This window comes from Rattus rattus, chromosome 3 (genome assembly GCF_011064425.1).
Source record: "Rattus rattus isolate New Zealand chromosome 3, Rrattus_CSIRO_v1, whole genome shotgun sequence".
NCBI classification, from domain to species: domain Eukaryota; kingdom Metazoa; phylum Chordata; class Mammalia; order Rodentia; family Muridae; genus Rattus; species Rattus rattus.
In genome coordinates this window covers 123,882,871-123,902,180 of record NC_046156.1, presented here as the reverse complement: position 1 = coordinate 123,902,180, position 19,310 = coordinate 123,882,871, and the positions used below count along the sequence as shown (strand labels likewise).

The window sequence follows — 19,310 nt, the reverse complement described above, 5'->3', positions numbered from 1 at the left end:
GAGAATTAAACATGCTGATGTTTGGAGGATTTTGGAACTAAAAATGGGGGGCAGAGGATGAAGATACCCATGAGTGAGTACCAGGCAGCTCTGAGCTTAGGACAGTGTGCTTCCAGGGAATGAGATTGACTAGGAAGCATCTCCTATAGCAGCTACAACTGATAACTCTGTAGCCTAGCATTTAAAATACATCTCTAACAATGGACACATTAAACCATGTAACTGAGCTGAGAAAGGGAATATGGTACTGCTGAGGGACTCTGTTAAGTGTTTGATAAGGAAACTATGATGATGAGCATATGGAGTAACAAGAACCATCAAAAGAGGTGTGACAAACATCAAGGACAAAGGAAGCCACTACTGAAGACACACATTGGAGCATCCCATGTGTGTGTGGCATGTGATTGGAGACTGCAGCTGTTCTTTCCTCTCATGTTCTCTTTATCCATGCTGGTTCCTCTTAGAGCACTACAGTAGAACCTCTAGTGTTTAGCAGAGGTGGTACAAAAATAAAGGACTTCACAAAGCATCTGAGCCATGAACCCAAGAGCGTGAAACCAGAAGACCTGAGATTTAACCCTCACTGACTATCCTGTGAACCACAATGCAAACTACTTTTCCTTTGGCCACTTACTCAACAATAGAACGAAGCAGGTAACACTTCTCCATCCCCATCATCACCAGGCAACATGCTCAGGAACTCCTGCTTAGCCAAGAGTTTTCAGCCTTATTCTTTCCATTATTGCTTCTGCTTTTTACTTGTTGAGCACCACTGCCTCCCAAGACTGCCATGATTGCTACTTACTGTAGCAGTGTTTCCCATCAGCTCCTAGCTCAAAGCCAGGCTGGCAGGTGCACGTGAAGGACCCCTTTGAGTTCACACAGCCATGAGCACAGGGAGTGAGCTCCTCAGCGCACTCATTTATATCTGCAGGGAGAGACATGGTAGCTGGCTTAGGATCTCCAATTCTATTTGTAAATTATAAAAATGAGTAAACTACTACCCTCCACCTAGCCTCTAGTTTTCAACATGTTACTAAATACTCCAGACTCCGTACACACAGTGAAGTGGGGTATTTGTGAGTAAGCCAGCTCTATGACTGGGCATCTTCTGTTGGCCAGATGCTCATTAGTATTACATCATATCTATGTGAACCAACTGTTATTAATTGAAGAAAAGATTGAATGCAACTACAAATAGTAGTTCTAGTCTACTACAAATAAAAGCCTTTGTAGTTTGATACTATGATCATGTCATATTCTTTTGTTTGTTTGTTTGTTTTGTTTTGTTTTGTTTTTCCGGAGCTGAGGACCGAACCCAGGGCCTTGTGCTTGCTAGGCAAGCACTCTACCACTGAGCTAAATCCCCAACCCCAATTGTTTGGGTTTTTTTTTTGTTGTTGTTGTTATTGTTTTCATGTCATATTCTTGAGCAGACATCCCTACTCCGTAGTAGTTCTGTTTACTTTTGAGATCATGTGTCAATTACAACCTTTCATCCCTCCCTTCGAAGCTTCCCATATATCCCCCCTCATTCTTCTTCAAATTCATGGTCTCATCTTCATCAGTTGTTATTGCATGAATATATGTATATGTATCATATTTATATATATACATGATATATGCATGCATACGTTTACATATATGTAGAAATACATACACACACATTCCCAGATATAACCTATTGTGACTCCCTGTTTTAAAGAAGGTAAAGCAATGGGCAAGTCAGATATGGGGCTTTTCTCATAGCAATACACACTTGGACCATATACATCTCTATACTGTTACAAGACATGCTATACAAGGCTGGTATCCTATCTCTCTGCTGAAAGTTACGGTCACTTTAACTTCAGTTTCTTAGGAAGAGGTCCTGTCCTGTCACCTCTTTTCTGAGTAGTACATTGTCTTTGCACACAGCTGCATGCCAGTCCCCATTATCCTGTATTGTTAGAGTGCTCAAATAGTCATTGGTGTTAGGGTGAGATTTATAGGATTAATGTATTGGCTGTTAAAATAGGAGTCTGAAAAAATGAAAGCTATATCTTTTTCTAGGTATCTTGCCTGTCAGTTTTTAAAAAATAATACTTAAGATCCTCTACTTTCCCTACTGCCAGTTGCCAAGACAGATGTGTGCTGTATTGGATCTTGTTATGCCATGTTTACTTGGTATTACTGAGAGGCTTGCTCTTTCTGAAGGGAAACTGAGAAAGAGTGGACCTGGGAGAGAGGGGAGTGGGTGAGGACTGGGAGGCATGGAGGGAAGAGGCACTGTGGTTGGGATGTATTGGAAACAAACAGAAATCAAACAAATAAGGAATGAAAAGCAGGTACTAGGGAGATGACTCAGCAATGAGGAGCAATGTGTGATCTTCCAGAGGACCCAGGTTCCATCCTCAGTACCCAAATGACAGCTCTTATCTTCTGTAACTCTAGTTCCAGGGAACAGGATGCCCTTTTCTGGCCCCTGAGGGGACTGCATGCACAGGGTATGCAAACGTACATCTAGGCAAAATACATACATATATATATATATACATATATATATATATATATTAAAGCAATAACTTAATAGAGGAATGAAAATCAAAATGGTATACCTTTGACAAAATATGTTTAAAATCCATAAGTCTTTTTTTTATTTCATTTTATTTATTTTGTGTGAATGCATGCATATGTATATGCAGGGACAGTATCAAGGTTCGCACGTGTAGGACAGAGGACAATTTGTAGCAGCTGGATCTCTTCTTTCACCTTATGGGTCCTGGAGCCTTGAACTCAGGTCGTGAGGCTTGGCATCAAGCTCCTGTCCTAGTCAAGCCATTTCATCAGACCCCATTCCCCCTCCCTCAAAAAAAATTCACACTGATTTTTGTGTCTGGTTACAATTCAATTTCTTAAAATATTGATCAGTTCTGTAAGTCAAGGAACATTTTGTTGTTTTCATAATTAATCCAAATATACTTTCTCTCATTTGATGAAGATGTCATGATACAAATGAAGGATTCTGTGGTCTCTCAGAAGTTATTAAAACAAAGACTATCCCACAGGAATTCCTTCATCCTCCACTGGTGCCAGTCATGCAATAATTTAGCCTTTTCATCTTTGAACCGAAGTGTGTCTGCTTTGCTATTTCTGGAAACAGAAATGTGTAACCTTGTGTTTACAGGGTTTCTTTCTCTTCTCATTTTAATTATTCCTAACTTCTGAGAGCCTAATTTGCACATACTTGCTTTTCAAAGGTTACCCCACCTCTGTAGTCTATGATCAAAAACTCCCTGTGTGGTTATGGAGGGTTTTTAAATATTAATTCTGGATTTCATTTTTTTTTTAAAAAGAAAACCCAGAAAACAAAAAAGCATGACTTCTGAAAGCACACTAGGTCATTCTTTTTTTTACAACCCATAAGAGTTTTGCTGAGATTTCTTTTGTAGCCTTATAAAATACTTTTCATACTAATCAAGTCAAAAATTAAAGTATTAGATTTTAGCATAAATGAAAATACCTTTTCTCCTACCTGCTTCAACTGTTGAATCTGACTACGACAGGATTTCAAACAATTACCTCATTAAGACATCGGCTTCAGCTTCCTACCTTCGCAGGCCTTTTTGTCTTCAGACAGCTGGTACCCAGCGTGGCAGGCGCACCTGGCCATGCCGTTCTCGCTTTGACACAGGTGAGCACATCCATTTGCACCTGCGCAGGGGTCTGTCTCTGAAAAGCAATGAGACCGTGATAGTTTGTTCTTCATTCAGTTTAGGAAGACATGCAGAGTGGAAGGCTGGCCAAAGAAAAGTCACGAAGGTACTGAAGTCATTTATTTCCCATTTAAAGATGGTCAAGGATTCCAGAACAGTTTCTCCCACATTCCTACAGAACTCATTCAACAAATGCATTTCTATTTTGTGATCTGAGCCCTGATTCTGAATAAAAAAAAATAGAGTTGAGGGGCAGAAAGGACTTAGCTTAATATCCCTGTCTCCTCCTGCCCTCCAATGCATGATGGAGCCAACAACTGTTGGAAGGCTGTGGAGGGCTTCATTCTGTTTCTGTTTCTCTATTCACTGCTCTATGTTGTTAAATAGGAGCATCCTTAGATCAACACTTCCTTTTTCTAGATTCCTTCTGACATTTGATCACCAGTCATGATGTCAGGAAAAGGCAATCGGGGAGACAAAGGGAAGGTCCCCAGCTCCAGATGGTAGGGATGAGAATTTATTCTTCCTTTTGAGAACAGAGTATTTGTATGTAACCTGGGCTGGCCTTGAACCCAACTTGATCCCCACCCTCCTCAACTCTGGCCTCAGAACACCAGGGTTATAGCCATGTATCACCATGTTCTCTGGTGATTGACTTTCAAATGTCTAAACATCCTTGGTCATTGAAGAACAATTATTGGTCCTAGACTATAATTATTTTTTAAATGGTTCGGTGATGTTTCCTTATATTTGTTAAGGACTTTTGGATTTGAGAAATGTTCATTTCTTTTGTAGTTTTCGTTTCTGGTAATGTCTTAGCTTTGGGATAGAATAATGCTAGCCTTACAAAATGTGTTCAATGATGCTGTGCAGTCTTATACTATCTGAACTATAGCCTGGGTCTGAGTTATTTAAGAGTTTGGTGACTACATGGGGATCCATCCCACGTGCAGTCACAAAACCCAGTCAATATTGGGATACCAAGAAGTGCATACTGATAGAAGCCTGATAAAGCTGTCTCCTGAAGGCTCTGCCAGACCCTGACAAATAGCAGCGGATGCTCGCAGCCAGCCTTTGGACTGAGAAGTTAGAGAAAGGGCTGAGGTAACTGAGGGTGTTTGCAAACCATAGGAAGAACAACAATAAAAACAAACCAGACCCCACAGAGGATGGCCTTGTCGAATATCAATGGGAAGAGAGGCTCCTGGTGCTAGGAAGGCTTGATGTCTCAGTGTAGGGGAATGCCAGCGTGGGGAGCCAAGAGTGGGTGGATGTGTAGGAGAGCACCTTTACAGAAGCAGAGGGAGGGAGGATGGGATAGGGGATTTCTGGAGGGGAACCGGGAAGAGGATAACATTTGAAATGTAAATAAAGAAAATATCCAATAAAAGAAAAGGAAAAAAAAGTTTGGTGAAATTTGCCTTGATGATTTATGTTTTGGAAAACTATGAACATTAACTCAGTTCCTTCATTAGACACAGGGCTGTATAGACTACTTGTTTGCACTATGAAATTGCCTGGATGCCAAGGCTGGACCACTCCCCACCCAGTGTAGGGGAATGTCAGGGTGGGGAGGCAGGAAGTGGGGCGATTGGGGAGGAGAAACACTCTTGTAGAAGAAGGGGAGGGGGATGGGATAGGGGGCTTATCGACCGGAAACACATTGAAATATAAGTAAAAAAAAAATCCAATAAAAAAAAAGAAAAGAAAAGAAAAAGCAAGAAAGTAATCCTCTTTCAACTAACTCAAAAGAAGATAGCCACATAAACAAAATCTACTTAAAACAACAAAAATAATAGGAAACAACAATTATTGGTCCCTAATATCTCTCAACATCAATAGACTCAATTCCCCAATAAAAAGACAAAGACTAACAGACTGGATATATTAACAGAACCCAGCATTTTGCTACATACAGGAAACACACCTCAGTGAAAAAGACAGCCACTTCATCAGAGTAAAAGACTGGGAAAAAAGTTTCCAAGTAAATGGTCCTAAGAAACAAGTTGTAGTTGCCATTCTCATATTAAATAAAACCAAAAGTTATCAAAAAAGATAAGGAAGGACACTTCACACTGGACAAAGAAAAATCCACTAAGGTGAACTCTCAATTCTGAGTATCTATACTCCAAATGCAAGGGTACCCATATTCACAAAAGAAACTTTACTAAAACTCAAAGCATACATTGTAACTCACACAAAAATAGTGGGAGACTTCAACACCCCACTCTCATCAATGGACAGATCATGGAAACAGAACCTAAACAGAGATACAGTGAAACTAACAGAAGTTATGAACCAATTGGATTTAATAGCTATTTATAGAAGATTTCATCCCAAAACAGAAGAATATACTTTCTTCTCAGAACCTCCTCTGAAGTTCTTTCTCCAAAACTGACCTCACAATCAGTCACAAAACAGGCCTCAACACATACAAGAAGATTGAAATGATCCCATGTATCCTATAAGATCACCACGGAATAAGGCTGGTCTTCAATAACAACAAAAATGATAGAACGCCCACATACACATGGAAGTTGAACGTTCTGCTTAATAATAACTTGGTCAATGAAGATATAAAGAAAGTAAAGATGTTTTAGAATTTAATGAAAATAAAGGCACAACATACCCAAACATATGGGACACAATGAAAGCTGTGCTAAGAGAAAAACTCACAGATCTGTGTACCTCCAAAAAGAAACTGGAGAGAGCATACACTAGCAGCTAGAGAACACATCTAAAAGCTCTAGAACAAAAAGCAGCAAATGCACCCAAGAGGAGTATACATCAGGATATAATCAAACTCAGTGCTGAAATCAACCAAGTAGAAACAAACAAACAAAACACCAAAAACAAACAAAAGAAACTACAAATAATCAACAAACCAGGAGCTGATTCTTTGAGAAAATCAAAGATAAGCCCCTAACCAGACTAACCAGAGGGCACAGAGACAGTATCCAAATCAACATAATCAGAAATGAAAAGGGAGACATAACAACAGAAATTGAGAAAATTAAAAAATATCATTAGATCCAACTACAAAAACCTATATTCAACAAAACTGGAAAATCTGGCTGAAATGGGCAATTTTATAGACAGATACCAGGTACCAAAGTTAAATCAGGAACAGATAAACCATGCAAACAGTCCCATAACTCCTAAGAAATAGAAATAGTCATTAAAAGTCTCCCAACAAAAAAAGCCCTGGACCAGATGGGTTTAGTGCAGAATTCTATCAGACCTTCATAGAAGACCTAATACCAATACTGTTCAAACTATTCTGCAAAATAGAAACAGAAGGAACACTACCCAATTCCTTCTTTGAAGCCACAATTACTCTTATATGTAAACCACACAAAGACCCAACAAAGAAGGAGAACTTTAGACCAATTTCCCTTATGAATATCGATGCAAAAATATTCAATAAAATTCTTGCAAACCAAATCCAAGAACACATCAAAACAATCATCCATCATGGTCAAGTAGGCTTCATACCAAGGATGCAGGAATGGTTCAATATATAGAAATCCATCAAAGTAATCCACTATATAAACAACTCAATGGAAAAAAAAAACCACATGACCATCTCATTAGATGCTGAGAAAGCACTTGACAAAATTCAACACCCCTTCATGATAAAAGTCCTGGAAAGATCAGGAATTCAAGGCTCATACCTAAACATAGTAAAAGCAATATACAGCAAACCAGTAGCCAACACCAAATTAGATGGTGAGAAACTTGAAGTAATCACACTAAAATCAGGGACTAGACAAGGCTGCCCACTCTCTCCCTACCTATTCAATATAGTACTCAATGTCCTAGCCAGAGCAATCAGACAATGAAAGTAGATCAAAGGGGTACAAATTGGAAAGGAAAGAAGTCAAAATATCACTATTTGCAGATGATGTGATAGTATACTTAAATGACCCCAAAAATTCCACCAGAGAACTCCTAAGCCTGATAAACAACTTCAGCAAAGTGGCTGGATATAAAATTAACTCAAACCAATCAGTAGCCTTCCTCTATTCAAAGGATAAACAGGCTGAGAAAGAAATAAGGAAATGAAAACTTTCACAATAGTTACAGTTAATATAACCTACCTTGCTGTGACTCTAACCAAGCAAGTGAAAGATCTGTTTGACAAGAATTTCAAGTCTCTGAAGAATTAAATGGAAGAAGATCTCAGTAGATGGAAAGACCTCCCATGCTCATGGATTGGTAGGATTAATAAAGTAAAATTAGTCATCTTGCCAAAAGCATTCTACAGATTCGATTCAATCTGCATCAAAATTCCAACTCAATTCTTCACAGAGTTAGAAAGAGCAATTTGCAAATTCATTTGAAAAAAAAACATTCTCAACTATTAAAGAACTTCTGGGGGAATCACCCTCCCTAACCTCTAGCTGTATTACAGAGCAATAATGATAAAATACTGTATGGTATTGTTACAGAGACAGGCAGGTAGATCAATAGAATAGAATTGAAGACTCAGAAATGAACCCACACACCTTTGGTCACTTGATCTTTGACAAAGGAGCCAAAACCATCCAATGGAAAAAAGATAGCATTTTTAACAAACGGTGCTGGTGCAACTGGTGGTCAGCATGTAGAAGAATGCAAATTGATCCATACTTTTTTTTTATTTAGTTTTCTGGTTATTAGACATATTTCTTGACTTACATTTCAAATATTATTCCCTTTCCTGGTTTCCTGTCTATAAGCCCCCATTCCTTCCCCCTCCCCCATATAGGTGTTCCCCCCATCCATTCCCCTTACCATCCCCCTGAGATTCCCCTGCACTGGGGGTCCAACCTTGTCAGGAACAAGGGCTTCCTGTTCTACTGGTGCCCCAACAGGCTATTCTCTGCTACAAATGCAGTTGGAGCCCTGGGTCAGTCCATGTATAGCCTTTAGGTAATGGTTTAGTCCCTGGAAGCTCTGGTTGGTTGGCATTGTTGTTCTTATGGGGTTGCAGCTCCTTCAGCTCTTTCAATCCTTCCTCTAATTCCCCCCAAGGGGGTCCTATTCTCAGTTCAGTGGTTTGCTGCTAGCATTGATCTCTGTGTTGGACATGCTCTGGATGTGTCTCTCCAGAGAGATCTATATCCGGTCCCTTTCACCATGCACTTTTTAGCTTCATCAATCTTATCTAGTTTTGGTGTCTGTATATATATGGGCCATATGTAGGGCAGGCTCTGAATGGCTGTTCCGTCAGTCTCTGCTCTAAACTTTGCCTCCCTATCACCTCCTATGGATATTTTTCCCCTTTTAAGAAGGACTGGGAGATTCCACAATTTGGTCATCCTTCTTCTTGAGCTACCTGTGGTCTGTGGATTGCATCTTGGGTAATTCGAGCTTTTGGGCTAATATCCACTTATCAATGAATGCATATCATGTGTGTTTTTCTGTGATTGGGTTACCTCACTCAGGATGATATTTTCTAGTTCATTCCATTTGCCTACGAATTTCATGAAGTCATTTTTTTTATTGATAGCTGAGCAGTACTATATTGTGTAGATGTACCACATTTTTAGAATCTATTGCTCTGTTGAAAGGCATCTGGGTTCTTTCCAGCTTCTGGCTATTAAAATAAGACTACTAGGAACATAGTGGATCATGTATCTTTGTTGTATGTTGGAGCATCTTTTGGTTATGTCCAGGAGAGATATACCTGGGTCCTCAGGTAGTGGAATGTCCAGTTTTCTGAGGAACCTCCAGACTGATTTCCAGAGTGGTTGTACCAGTTTGCAATCCCACCAACAATGGAGGAATGTTCCTCTTTCTCCACATCTTCGCCAACATCTGCTGTCACCTGAATTTTTTATCTTAGCCATTCTGACTGATGTGAGGTGGAATCTCAGGGTTGTTTTGATTTGCATTTTACTGATGACTAAGGATGTTGAACATTTCTTTAGGTGCTTTTTGGCCATTTGATATTCCTCAGCTGAGAATGTTTTGTTTAGCTCTGTACCCCATTTCTTAATAGGGTTATTTGGCTCTCTGGAGTCTAACTTCTTGAGTTCTTTGTATATTTTGGATATCAACCCTCTATTAGATGTAGGATTGGTAAAGATTTTTCCCAATCTGTTGGTTGCCATTTTGTACTAATGACAGTGTCTTTTGCCTTACAGAAGCTTTGCAGTTTTATGAGGTCCCATTTGTTGATTCTTGATCTTAGAGCATAAGTCATTGTTGTTTTGTTCAGGAAATTTTCCCCAGTGTCCATGTATTCGAGACTCTTCCCCACATTTTCTTCTCTTAGTTTGAGTATATCTGGCTTGATGTGGAGATCCTTGATCCCCTTGGACTTAAGTTTTGTACATGGTGATAAGAATGGATCGATTTGCATTTTTCTACATGCTGACCTCTAGTTGAACCAGCACCATTTGTTGAAAATGCTATCCTTCTTCCATTGCATGGTTTTAACTCCTTTGTCAAAGATAAAGTGACCACAGGTGTGTGGGTTCATTTCTGGGTCTTCAATTCTGTTCCACTGATCTATCTGCCTGTCTCTGTACCAGTACCATAGAGTCTTTATGACTATTGCTCTATAATACTGCTTGAAGTCAGGGATGGTGATTCCCCAAGAAGTTCTTTTATTGTTGAGTATAGTTTTCACTATCCTGGGTTTTTTGTTATTCCAAATGAAATTGCAAATTTCTCTTTCTATCTCTATAAAGAATTGAGTAGGAATATTGATGGGGACTGCATTGAGTCTGTAGATTGCTTTTGGATTATTTCTATCTTCCTGTATCAATCGAGGCCTGTTTTGTGACTGATTATATGTTCAATTTTGGAGAAGATAACCATGAGGTGCTGAGAAGAAGGTATATTCTTTTGTTTTAAGATGAAATGTTCTATAAATATCTGTTAAATCCATTTGGTTCATAACTTCTGCTAGTTTCTCTATGTCTCTGTTTAATTTCTCTTTCCATGATCTGTCCATTGTTGAGAGTGGGGTGTTAAAAACTCCTACTATTATTGTGTGAGGTGCAATGTGTGCTTTGAGTTTTAGTAAGGTTTCTTTTATGACTGTAGGTGCCTTTGCATTTAGAGCATTGATATTTAGGATTAAGAATTTATCTTGGTGGATTTTTCCTTTGAGGAATATGAAGTGTCCGTCCTCATCTTTTTTAATGACTTTTGGTTGAAAGTGAATTTTATTTGATATTAGAATGGCAACTCCAGCTTGTTTCTTCAGGCCATTTGCTTGGAAATTTGTTTTCTAGACATTCACTCTGAGGTAGTGTCTATCTTTGTCTCTGAAATGTGTTTTCTGCATGCAGCAAAATGTTGGGTCCTCTTTACGCATGCAGGCTGTTAGTCTATGTCTTTTTTAGGGAAGTGAGTCTGTTGATGTTGAGAGATATTAAGGAATAGTCATGGTCGTTTCCTGTTATTTTCATTGTTAGAGGTGGAATTATGTTTGTGTGTCTCTCTTGGTTTTATTGCAAGATTATATTCTTGCTTTCTGTACGGTGTAGTTTTTCTCCTTGTGTTGGAGTTTTCCATCTATTATCCTTTGTAGGGCTGGATTTGTAGAAAGATATCTTGTAAATTTGGTTTTGTCATGGAATATCTTGGTTTCACCATTATGTTAATCCAGAGTTTTGCCGAATATAGTAGCTTGGGCTGGTGTTTGTGTTCTCTTAGAGTCTGTTTGACATCTGCCCAGGATCTTCTTGCTTTCATAGTCTATGGTGAGAAGTCTGGTGTAATTCTTATAAGTCTGCCTTTATATGTCACTTGACCTTTTCCCCTTACTGCTTTTAATATTCTTTCTTTGTTTTGTGCATTTTGTGTTTTAACTATTATGTGACAGAGGAATTTCTCTTCTGGTCCAGTCTATTTGGAGTTCTGTAGGTTTCTTGTATGTTTATGGGCATCTCTTTTTTGATGGTTGTGTCAATGTTTTCTATGGCATCTTCTGCCCCTGAGATTCTCTCTTCTATCTCTTGCATTCTGTTGGTGATGCTTGTATCTATGGCTCCTTGTCTCTTCCTTAGGTTTTCTATATCCTTTGTGCTTTCTTTATTGTTTCTACTTCCATTTTTAAATCCTGAACAGTTTTGTTCAATTCCTCCACCTGTTTAGTTGTGGTTTCCTGTAATCCTTTCAGGGATTTTTGTGTTTTCTCTTTAAGGGATTCTACTTGTTTACTTGTGTTTTCCTGCATTTCTTTAAGGAAGTTCTTTATGTCCTTCATAAAGCCCTCCATCATTATCATAAAATGTGTTTTAAAGTCTAAATCTTGCTTTTCTGGTGTGTTTGGATATCCAGTATCTTCTTTGGTGGGAGAACTGGCATCTGATGATGCCAAGTAGTCTTGGTTTCTGTTGCTTGTGCTTGCCTCTACCCATTGGGTTGTCTCTGGTGTTTGCTTGCCTTGCTTGTTTCTGAGAGTGACTTGACCCTCCTGTGGGCCTCTGTGTCAGCACTCCTGTAGAACTGTTTTCCTGTTTTCTTTCAGCCTTTTCTGAGAACAAGTGCTCTGATTTTAGGTGCATAGGTGTTCCTGGTGACTATTTTTCAACTGTAGGCATAGGCAGGAATCAGAAGGGCCTTGCCCCTGATTCCTCCTAGGTCCTTGCACCCAGGGGGTACAGTTCGCATGAGGCCATTCCCACTTGGGTCTGGAATGTGGACAGAGGTTAGTTTCCTCTGACTTTTCAGGAGTGTCCACACTTCTGAGGTTTCAGCTCTTTCCTCCCCAGGATTTGGGTGCTGGGAACTGTTTGGCCCGTTCAGTTCAGTCCTCAGCGCAGACCAGAACTGCAGGTACAGGTGGCTGACTGTTCCTATATTCCTGTGGCCAGAGGCACTGTACAATTTCCCCTTGGACCAGGGATGTGGGCAGTCTGTCCTACAGTCTCAAGATGTCTGCATTTCTGGGTGTTCAGCTCCCTTCCCCACAGGATTTGGGTGCAGGAAACTGTGGGATGGTATCAGTTCACTTCCGGGCCAAATTGGTCCATTCTTATCTCCTTGTACAAAGCTCAAGTCAAAGTGGATCAAAGGACTCCCACATAAAAACAGATACACTCAAACTAATAGAAGAAAAAGTGGGGAAGAGTCTTGAACACATGGGCACTGGTAAGAATTTCCTGAACAGAACACCAATGACTTATGCTCTAAGATCAAGAATCACCAAATGGGACCTCATAAAACTGCAAAGCTTCTGTAAGGCAAAGGACACTGTCATTAAGAGAAAAATGAAACAAACAGATTGGGAAAAGATCTTTACCAATCCTACTTCTGATAGAGTGCTAACATCTAATGTATACAAAGAACTCAAGAAGTTAGACTCCAGCATTCCAAACAACCCTATTAAAAATGGGGTACAGAGATAAACAAAGAATTCTCAACTGAGGAATATCAATTGGCTGTGAAGCACCTAAAGAAATGTTCAGAGTCCTTAGTCATCAGGGAAATGCAAATCAAAACAACCCTGAGATTCTAACTCACACTAGTCAGAATTGCTAAGGTCAAAAACTTAGTTGACAACAGATGCTGGTGAGGATGTCAAGAAAGAGGAACTCCTCCATTGCTGGTGGCATTGCAAGGTAGTACAACCACTCTGGAAATCAGGCTGAAGGTTACTCAGAAAATTGGACATAGTACTATCTGAGGACTCACATATACCACTCCTGGGCATATACCCAAAAGATGCTCCAATGTATAACTAGCACACCTACTCCATTATGTTCACAGCTGCCTTATTTATAATAGGCAGAAGCTGGAATGAGCCCAGAAGTCCTTCAACAGAGGAATGGATACAGAAAATGTGGTACATTTACACAATAGAGTACTACTTAGCTATTAAAAACAATGACCACATGAAATTCTTAGGCAAATGGATGGAACTAGAAAATATCATGCTGAGTGAGATAACCCAGTCACAAAAGAACACACATGGTATGCACTAACTGATAAGCAGATAGTAATCCAATTCTTGGAATACCCAAGAGACAATTCACAGAACATATGAAGCTCAAGAATAGGCAAAATGAAAGAGTGGATGCTTCAGTCCTTTTTAGAAGGGGAAATAAAATATTCAAGGGAAGAAATATGGGACAAAGTGTGGAACAAAGAATGAAGGAAAGACTTTCCCACCTGGTGATCCATCCCATACGTATCCACCAAACCCAGTCACTATTGCTGATGTCAAGAAGTTCTTGCTGATAGGAGTCTGATATGCGTGTCTCCTGAGAGGCTCTGCCTGAGCATTTTTGATACACATGAGGATGCTTGCAGCTAACCATCAGGCCTCTAACAGGGACCCCAATGGAGGAGTTAAGAGAAAGGACTGAAGGAAGTGAAGGAGTTTGCAATCCCATAAGAAGAACAACAATATCAACCAACCAGACCTCCCTGCCCTGAGCTCCCATGGACTAAACCACCAACCAAAGAGTATACATGGAAGGACTTATGATTCCAGCCACATATGTAGCAGAGGATGGTGCTATCTGACATCAATAGGAGAAGTTCTTGGTCCTGTGATGGGTCACTTCCCCAGTGTAGGGAATGCTAGGGTTTTGAGGAGGGAGTGGGTAGATGGGGGAGGGCATCCTCATAGAAGCAGGGATATGGAAGATGAGAGAGTGGGGAACTGGGAAAGATGATAACATTTGAAATGTAAATACATAAAATATACAATAAGAAAAGAAAGGACTTGAAGTTGGGTGGCTCCGGTTTGGGATAAGGATCTAAAGTACTTGGGAGAGGGCAATATATTATCAAAATATATTTAAGTGTAAAATAGTTTTAAATAATAAAAATAAAATTTAAAAATAAAAAATAAAACAAGGAAATATAGTAAGCTGATTTCTTGGGAAAAGATAATTTCAATCTACCCTCATCATGACTGTGTTACATGGTTATAGTAATCACTCTAATGCACGTCTACAATGAATATGAATAAGTAAGGTAAAAGAAACACAAAATGTACAGTTGAAGAACAAAAGAGCACCAGCAAATTTAATGTTGGAGCCAAGACTTGTACCAAAATGGATAAGGAGATTAAAAAGAGACCTGATCTGAAATGGTGGGTACTCACAGAACAAGACCCTACTCAGCTAATCTTCCAACCTGTAGAAAGAAAAGACCTGAGGAATTTTCTGTTTTTAATAAGGACAAGGAAGGAAAGCTACTGAGAATATGATGTGAGAAGGTCCAGGTTTACCTCAAGCCACTATCCAGACTTGGCAGTGTCATCCACGTGGTTCTGGCTTCAGTGTCATGAAGCATAAGTAAGTAAAGGAGCTGTATACTCTTCCTCCATGTTTAAGGATTGTTGCTGAGTTCAGACAATATGTGATAGTTTGGTGCCTGCATGAGGACTTGAGAGGTCAAGAGTCCCCGAGAGGCCATTGTATGAAGTTGAGAATTGTGTTGTGTTGGAAATGCCAATATGTTGGAAATTTCAGTCACAGGATATCTGGCAAAGGGAGCTACACATAGAGAGTGGAAGCTTTCTCAAGCAGCAAAGCTGGCAGGACAGAGCCATCTAAGTCCTTTGTCATCATATATGGAGTTATAGGATTTGAAATTTACCCTGTATGATAGCTATTCCTGGTTGTCAACTTGACTATATCTGGAATAACCTACAATCCAGAAAAGGAGAGTGTACCTGTGACCCAGATCGTGAGGCTGGAAGACACAAGCTTTTGATCTAGATCCTGAGGCTGAAAGACACACACCTTTAATACAGATCTTGAGGCTCACCTTTAATCTGGGCCACACCTTCTGCTAGAAGCCTAATTAATAACAAGGGAAGAAGGAAGACGTCTTCTTTGCCTGCTTCCACTTACATGGAGCACATCTACTGGAGCCTACTTCTTTAGGATTCTAGTGATACAGAGGACCAGGTGAAACACCCAGTGTCATAGGACTGAGCTACTAGATTCTTGGACTTCCCACTCACTGCTGGCCATTGTTAGATTAGTTGGACTACAGACTGTATGTCATTTCAATACATTATATATATGTAGCACTTATATGTATAATATATACAATGTGTGTATGTATAATATATATTATATATATTTTATATATATAACACACACAGACACACACACACACATATATATATATACATATATATATATATATATATATATATATATATAGAGAGAGAGAGAGAGAGAGAGAAATTCATTTCATAATTCCTGTGACTCTTAAAAACCATGACTAATAAAACCTTCCTAGATTTGGGTTTTGCTTTTGCACAGTGTTTCCTCACTATGCTACAATTCTTCCCTTTTGGAAAGATAATGTATATTCTGCACAATTGTATGTTAGAAGTATGTAATTTGCTTTTGACTGTAATAAGGTAATAGTTAAGAGATTATCTTGAATCTCAGCAGAGACTTTAGCTTTTAAAAGTGTTCAGAGTCTACAAGACTATGGAGACGTCTGAGATTGGGCTAAATACATTTGCATAATGATATATCCACAAGACAATGGAGGCCAGGAAGTAGAATATGATTACTTGAATAAGAATGGCTCTCATAGACTCAAGTGTTTGAATACTTGGTCCCCAGTTGGTGAAACTGTTTGGGAAGGATTAGTGTGTATGGTTAGGAAGAGTTTAACTGGGCATAGGCTTTGAGGTTTCAAATAGGGCACCATTTCCACTGTTCTCTCTCTCTCTCTCTCTCTCTCTCTCTCTCTCTCTCTCTCTCTCTCTCTCTCTCTCTCTCTCTTCTCAACAATGCGATGACTGAGGAATGGCAAGAGAAGATGCCAGGAAGACTGAAGAATCAACTTAGTTCTCTTTATAAAATATAATATCTCTCTCTCCCTCCTCCCTCCCTCCCACTCTTCCCCTTCCATTCCCCTTTCCCTTTCCCTCCCCCTCCCTCTCTCTCTACATTTAACTCTTGAGAACAGCAGTATCTTTCACCCTACCTCCAGCAATATTTTCCAATGATTTCACTAACTCTGATTGGTTTATATTTCTTAAAGGTCTTACCCCTTCACATTCGCACCACGCCAATGACCAAGATCCAAAATATAATCCTTTGGAGATATACCCAAAAGCCATCTAAACCAAAGCAGGGTTCAATAAAGAAAGGAATACTGCAAACATTACAAAGCCCTGTAACTTTTGCTGTGTATTTAGGGAACTTAGTTTTCATAGGAGACACTGCAGACTTCTAAATAGAGACGTAGTGGGGGGATTTTAGATGAAGTTCCCAGCTCCTTTTATTCTTGCTTGATAGTCATTTTATTCTATATTAAAAATATATGTGACTTGTAAATAAAACAGCTCCTTCAAAGCATAATCTTGAAGTAGCAGTCGTTTCTCTCTCGTTGACTTTGTATTTATAAATATCTTAGTTTTCCTCTCAGGCTTATGTACAGTTAGTACTTTGAATATTCATAAGGAATCACTGTTCCATTTTCACTTCTGACATTAGTTTGAGAATGTAAATAAAAGGTAAATTGAATAAATGCATTATCAAGGCTTCACAAAACAAACAAAGTTAAAACAAAACAAAAAACACTAGCTTAACTATCATTTAAGATGGCACATTATAATGCTGTAAGTTATTTTGAACAGCTGAAAACTTGGAGTATTTCTTTTTAGCAGATGAGATTATTTGTCACAATTTTAGAAGATGTTTAAATGAAAAATATATTTAATGTCATATATTTCCAGTGCAAATTAAATATTGTAGTGAGATTTTCACAAATACAAGGTGCAAGCTATTAAATTGTAAGACACCAGCAAGCCAGAAAGACGATACAGAAGGACTGATTCATACTTGTCTCATGGAAATACCAGTCTGATGAACTATCCACATTGTAAAGATATCCTCAAATGAGCTATGGCATCCAGCTGAGAGGTTATAGCTGTGGGGCAGAAATAAAAAGAGATGCATTGAATAGAGGAGGGAAGTCAGTTTTGCATTTCCTGTGTTACTCTTTTCACAAGCTTCAGCAGCAGGCCGTGCAGGGAGATGTCCTCTATGTGGCAGAAGGAGAGTAAACGGAACCCACAATGCCACAACAGACACTCTCACCAGGGCTGCTCTATAAAGCCAGGCACCAAGTCATCTCTCCTCCACCCATACCCCAAACTGGAAAGTCCAGATACAGATTTCAGACTGGCCCCAAGGCTGACATAGGTACTGAGGCTTTGATATTTTGTTTGCCTCTCAAGGACCCTCATTTCACTGACCCAATCTAATTAATCCTAGACTGCACATCAGCATCATAAATTCAGATACCAGGCCTATTCCTAAGTCCTCAAAATACAACAGACTTGAGGTTCCGGCCGTCTCATAAATCATAGTCTAGGCTTATTAACCCTGTAACCTTGGGAGATCTCAATCCAAACTAGTATCAGACGCTAGGACTTATACTTATGATCCAAGACACAGTTTGACCTAGGTTGTAGGTTGCTTTTCCTTAATATAAGCTTCCAGATCTGTTCGCATTGAGTGGGATGCCAAGCTGGGTTCACTGCACTGGCTTCAGATCCAACCATGTAGAGCCATCAAAAGCCTTATTTAAATGTCAAGATAGACCTGGTTGGTGAACCCAAACCCTAGGCCTACTTTGTAGACTCAGGTGCCAGACCTGACTAAAGCCTCAGGCCAGATTGCTTGAGGACCATAACAATCTTATTAACAGACCACCAAGATGGTTTTCCTAGGGTCTCTGAGCAGAGTAGTGAAAAGGATTCCTTGTCAAACGTGACTGATGACAAATGGAATAGGCACTTGCTTCTTCGACCACACAAGACATCAAACCATAGCCATGGGTTCCTGAAATATGATGTCACCCGAAATTGTACAATGATGCCTACACATGATCCTAAAGAAATGGAGATCAATGATCTGTCTGACAAAAAAATCAAAATAGTCATCTTTTTGAAAGTTGACCATTACAAGAGAAAGACAACTACATAAAAGAGAAAGTCGTATGTGGGTGAAATACAGGTCTAACGGAGATACCAACCACAAGAAAGAACCAGAGAAAGACACTAAAATCAAATAACACAATTAGTGCACCAGGAAAAGAGGTAAAATATTAAGAACTTCAATTGTATACTAAATTAAAGAAGAAAGAATTATCAAGGTCAGAGGAGAAAGTGTTAATCTGAGACACCAGCAGCAGCATAGAGAGGAAGGGAGGGTGAGAATAAAGTACAAGCCACTGAAGTCGGGTCGGCGTTGTCTGCTTAGAATCACCATGTTTTGTACAATTCTAGCAGCAACTGTAGAAGAAAATAACTTGTGATGGGCATGAAATGATAAACAGGGGGGTCAGCACACCACAGAGGAGAACAATCAATACACACAATAAGATGCTGGGGAGGAATACAATGAAATAAGAAGCCAGAAACAAACAAACAAACAAACAAACAAAAACAAAGAAAACCCCACAAATATTGCATGGTCTGTAAAACAGAAAGATCCCAGATACCGCCATCCTTCCACAATGTTCATTCTGTCTGAATTGATAAATGAATCCTCCACTGCTTCAGAGTACAAAACCAACATACACAAGTGGTTTTATTATATACTAACAACTGTCAGAAAACCAAGAAAGCTATAACATACTGTTGATAAAATTCCTTTCTTGGGGGACCCGTAAACAGTGTCT

General features: G+C 39.3%; 1 protein-coding gene across 1 annotated transcript in view; it reads right to left on the bottom strand.

Annotated features, from left to right (window-relative positions):
• LOC116896971 (EGF-like and EMI domain-containing protein 1) overlaps positions 1–19,310 on the bottom strand; it is a 566,362-nt gene that overhangs the window by 19,938 nt on the left and 527,114 nt on the right. Inside the window, exons 7-8 of the mRNA XM_032898550.1 lie at positions 3,592–3,711; positions 806–928 (exon numbers count right to left, since the gene is read on the bottom strand). Coding sequence (XP_032754441.1) covers positions 806–928; positions 3,592–3,711 — 243 coding nt within the window. The remainder of the gene's footprint in view (positions 1–805; positions 929–3,591; positions 3,712–19,310) is intronic.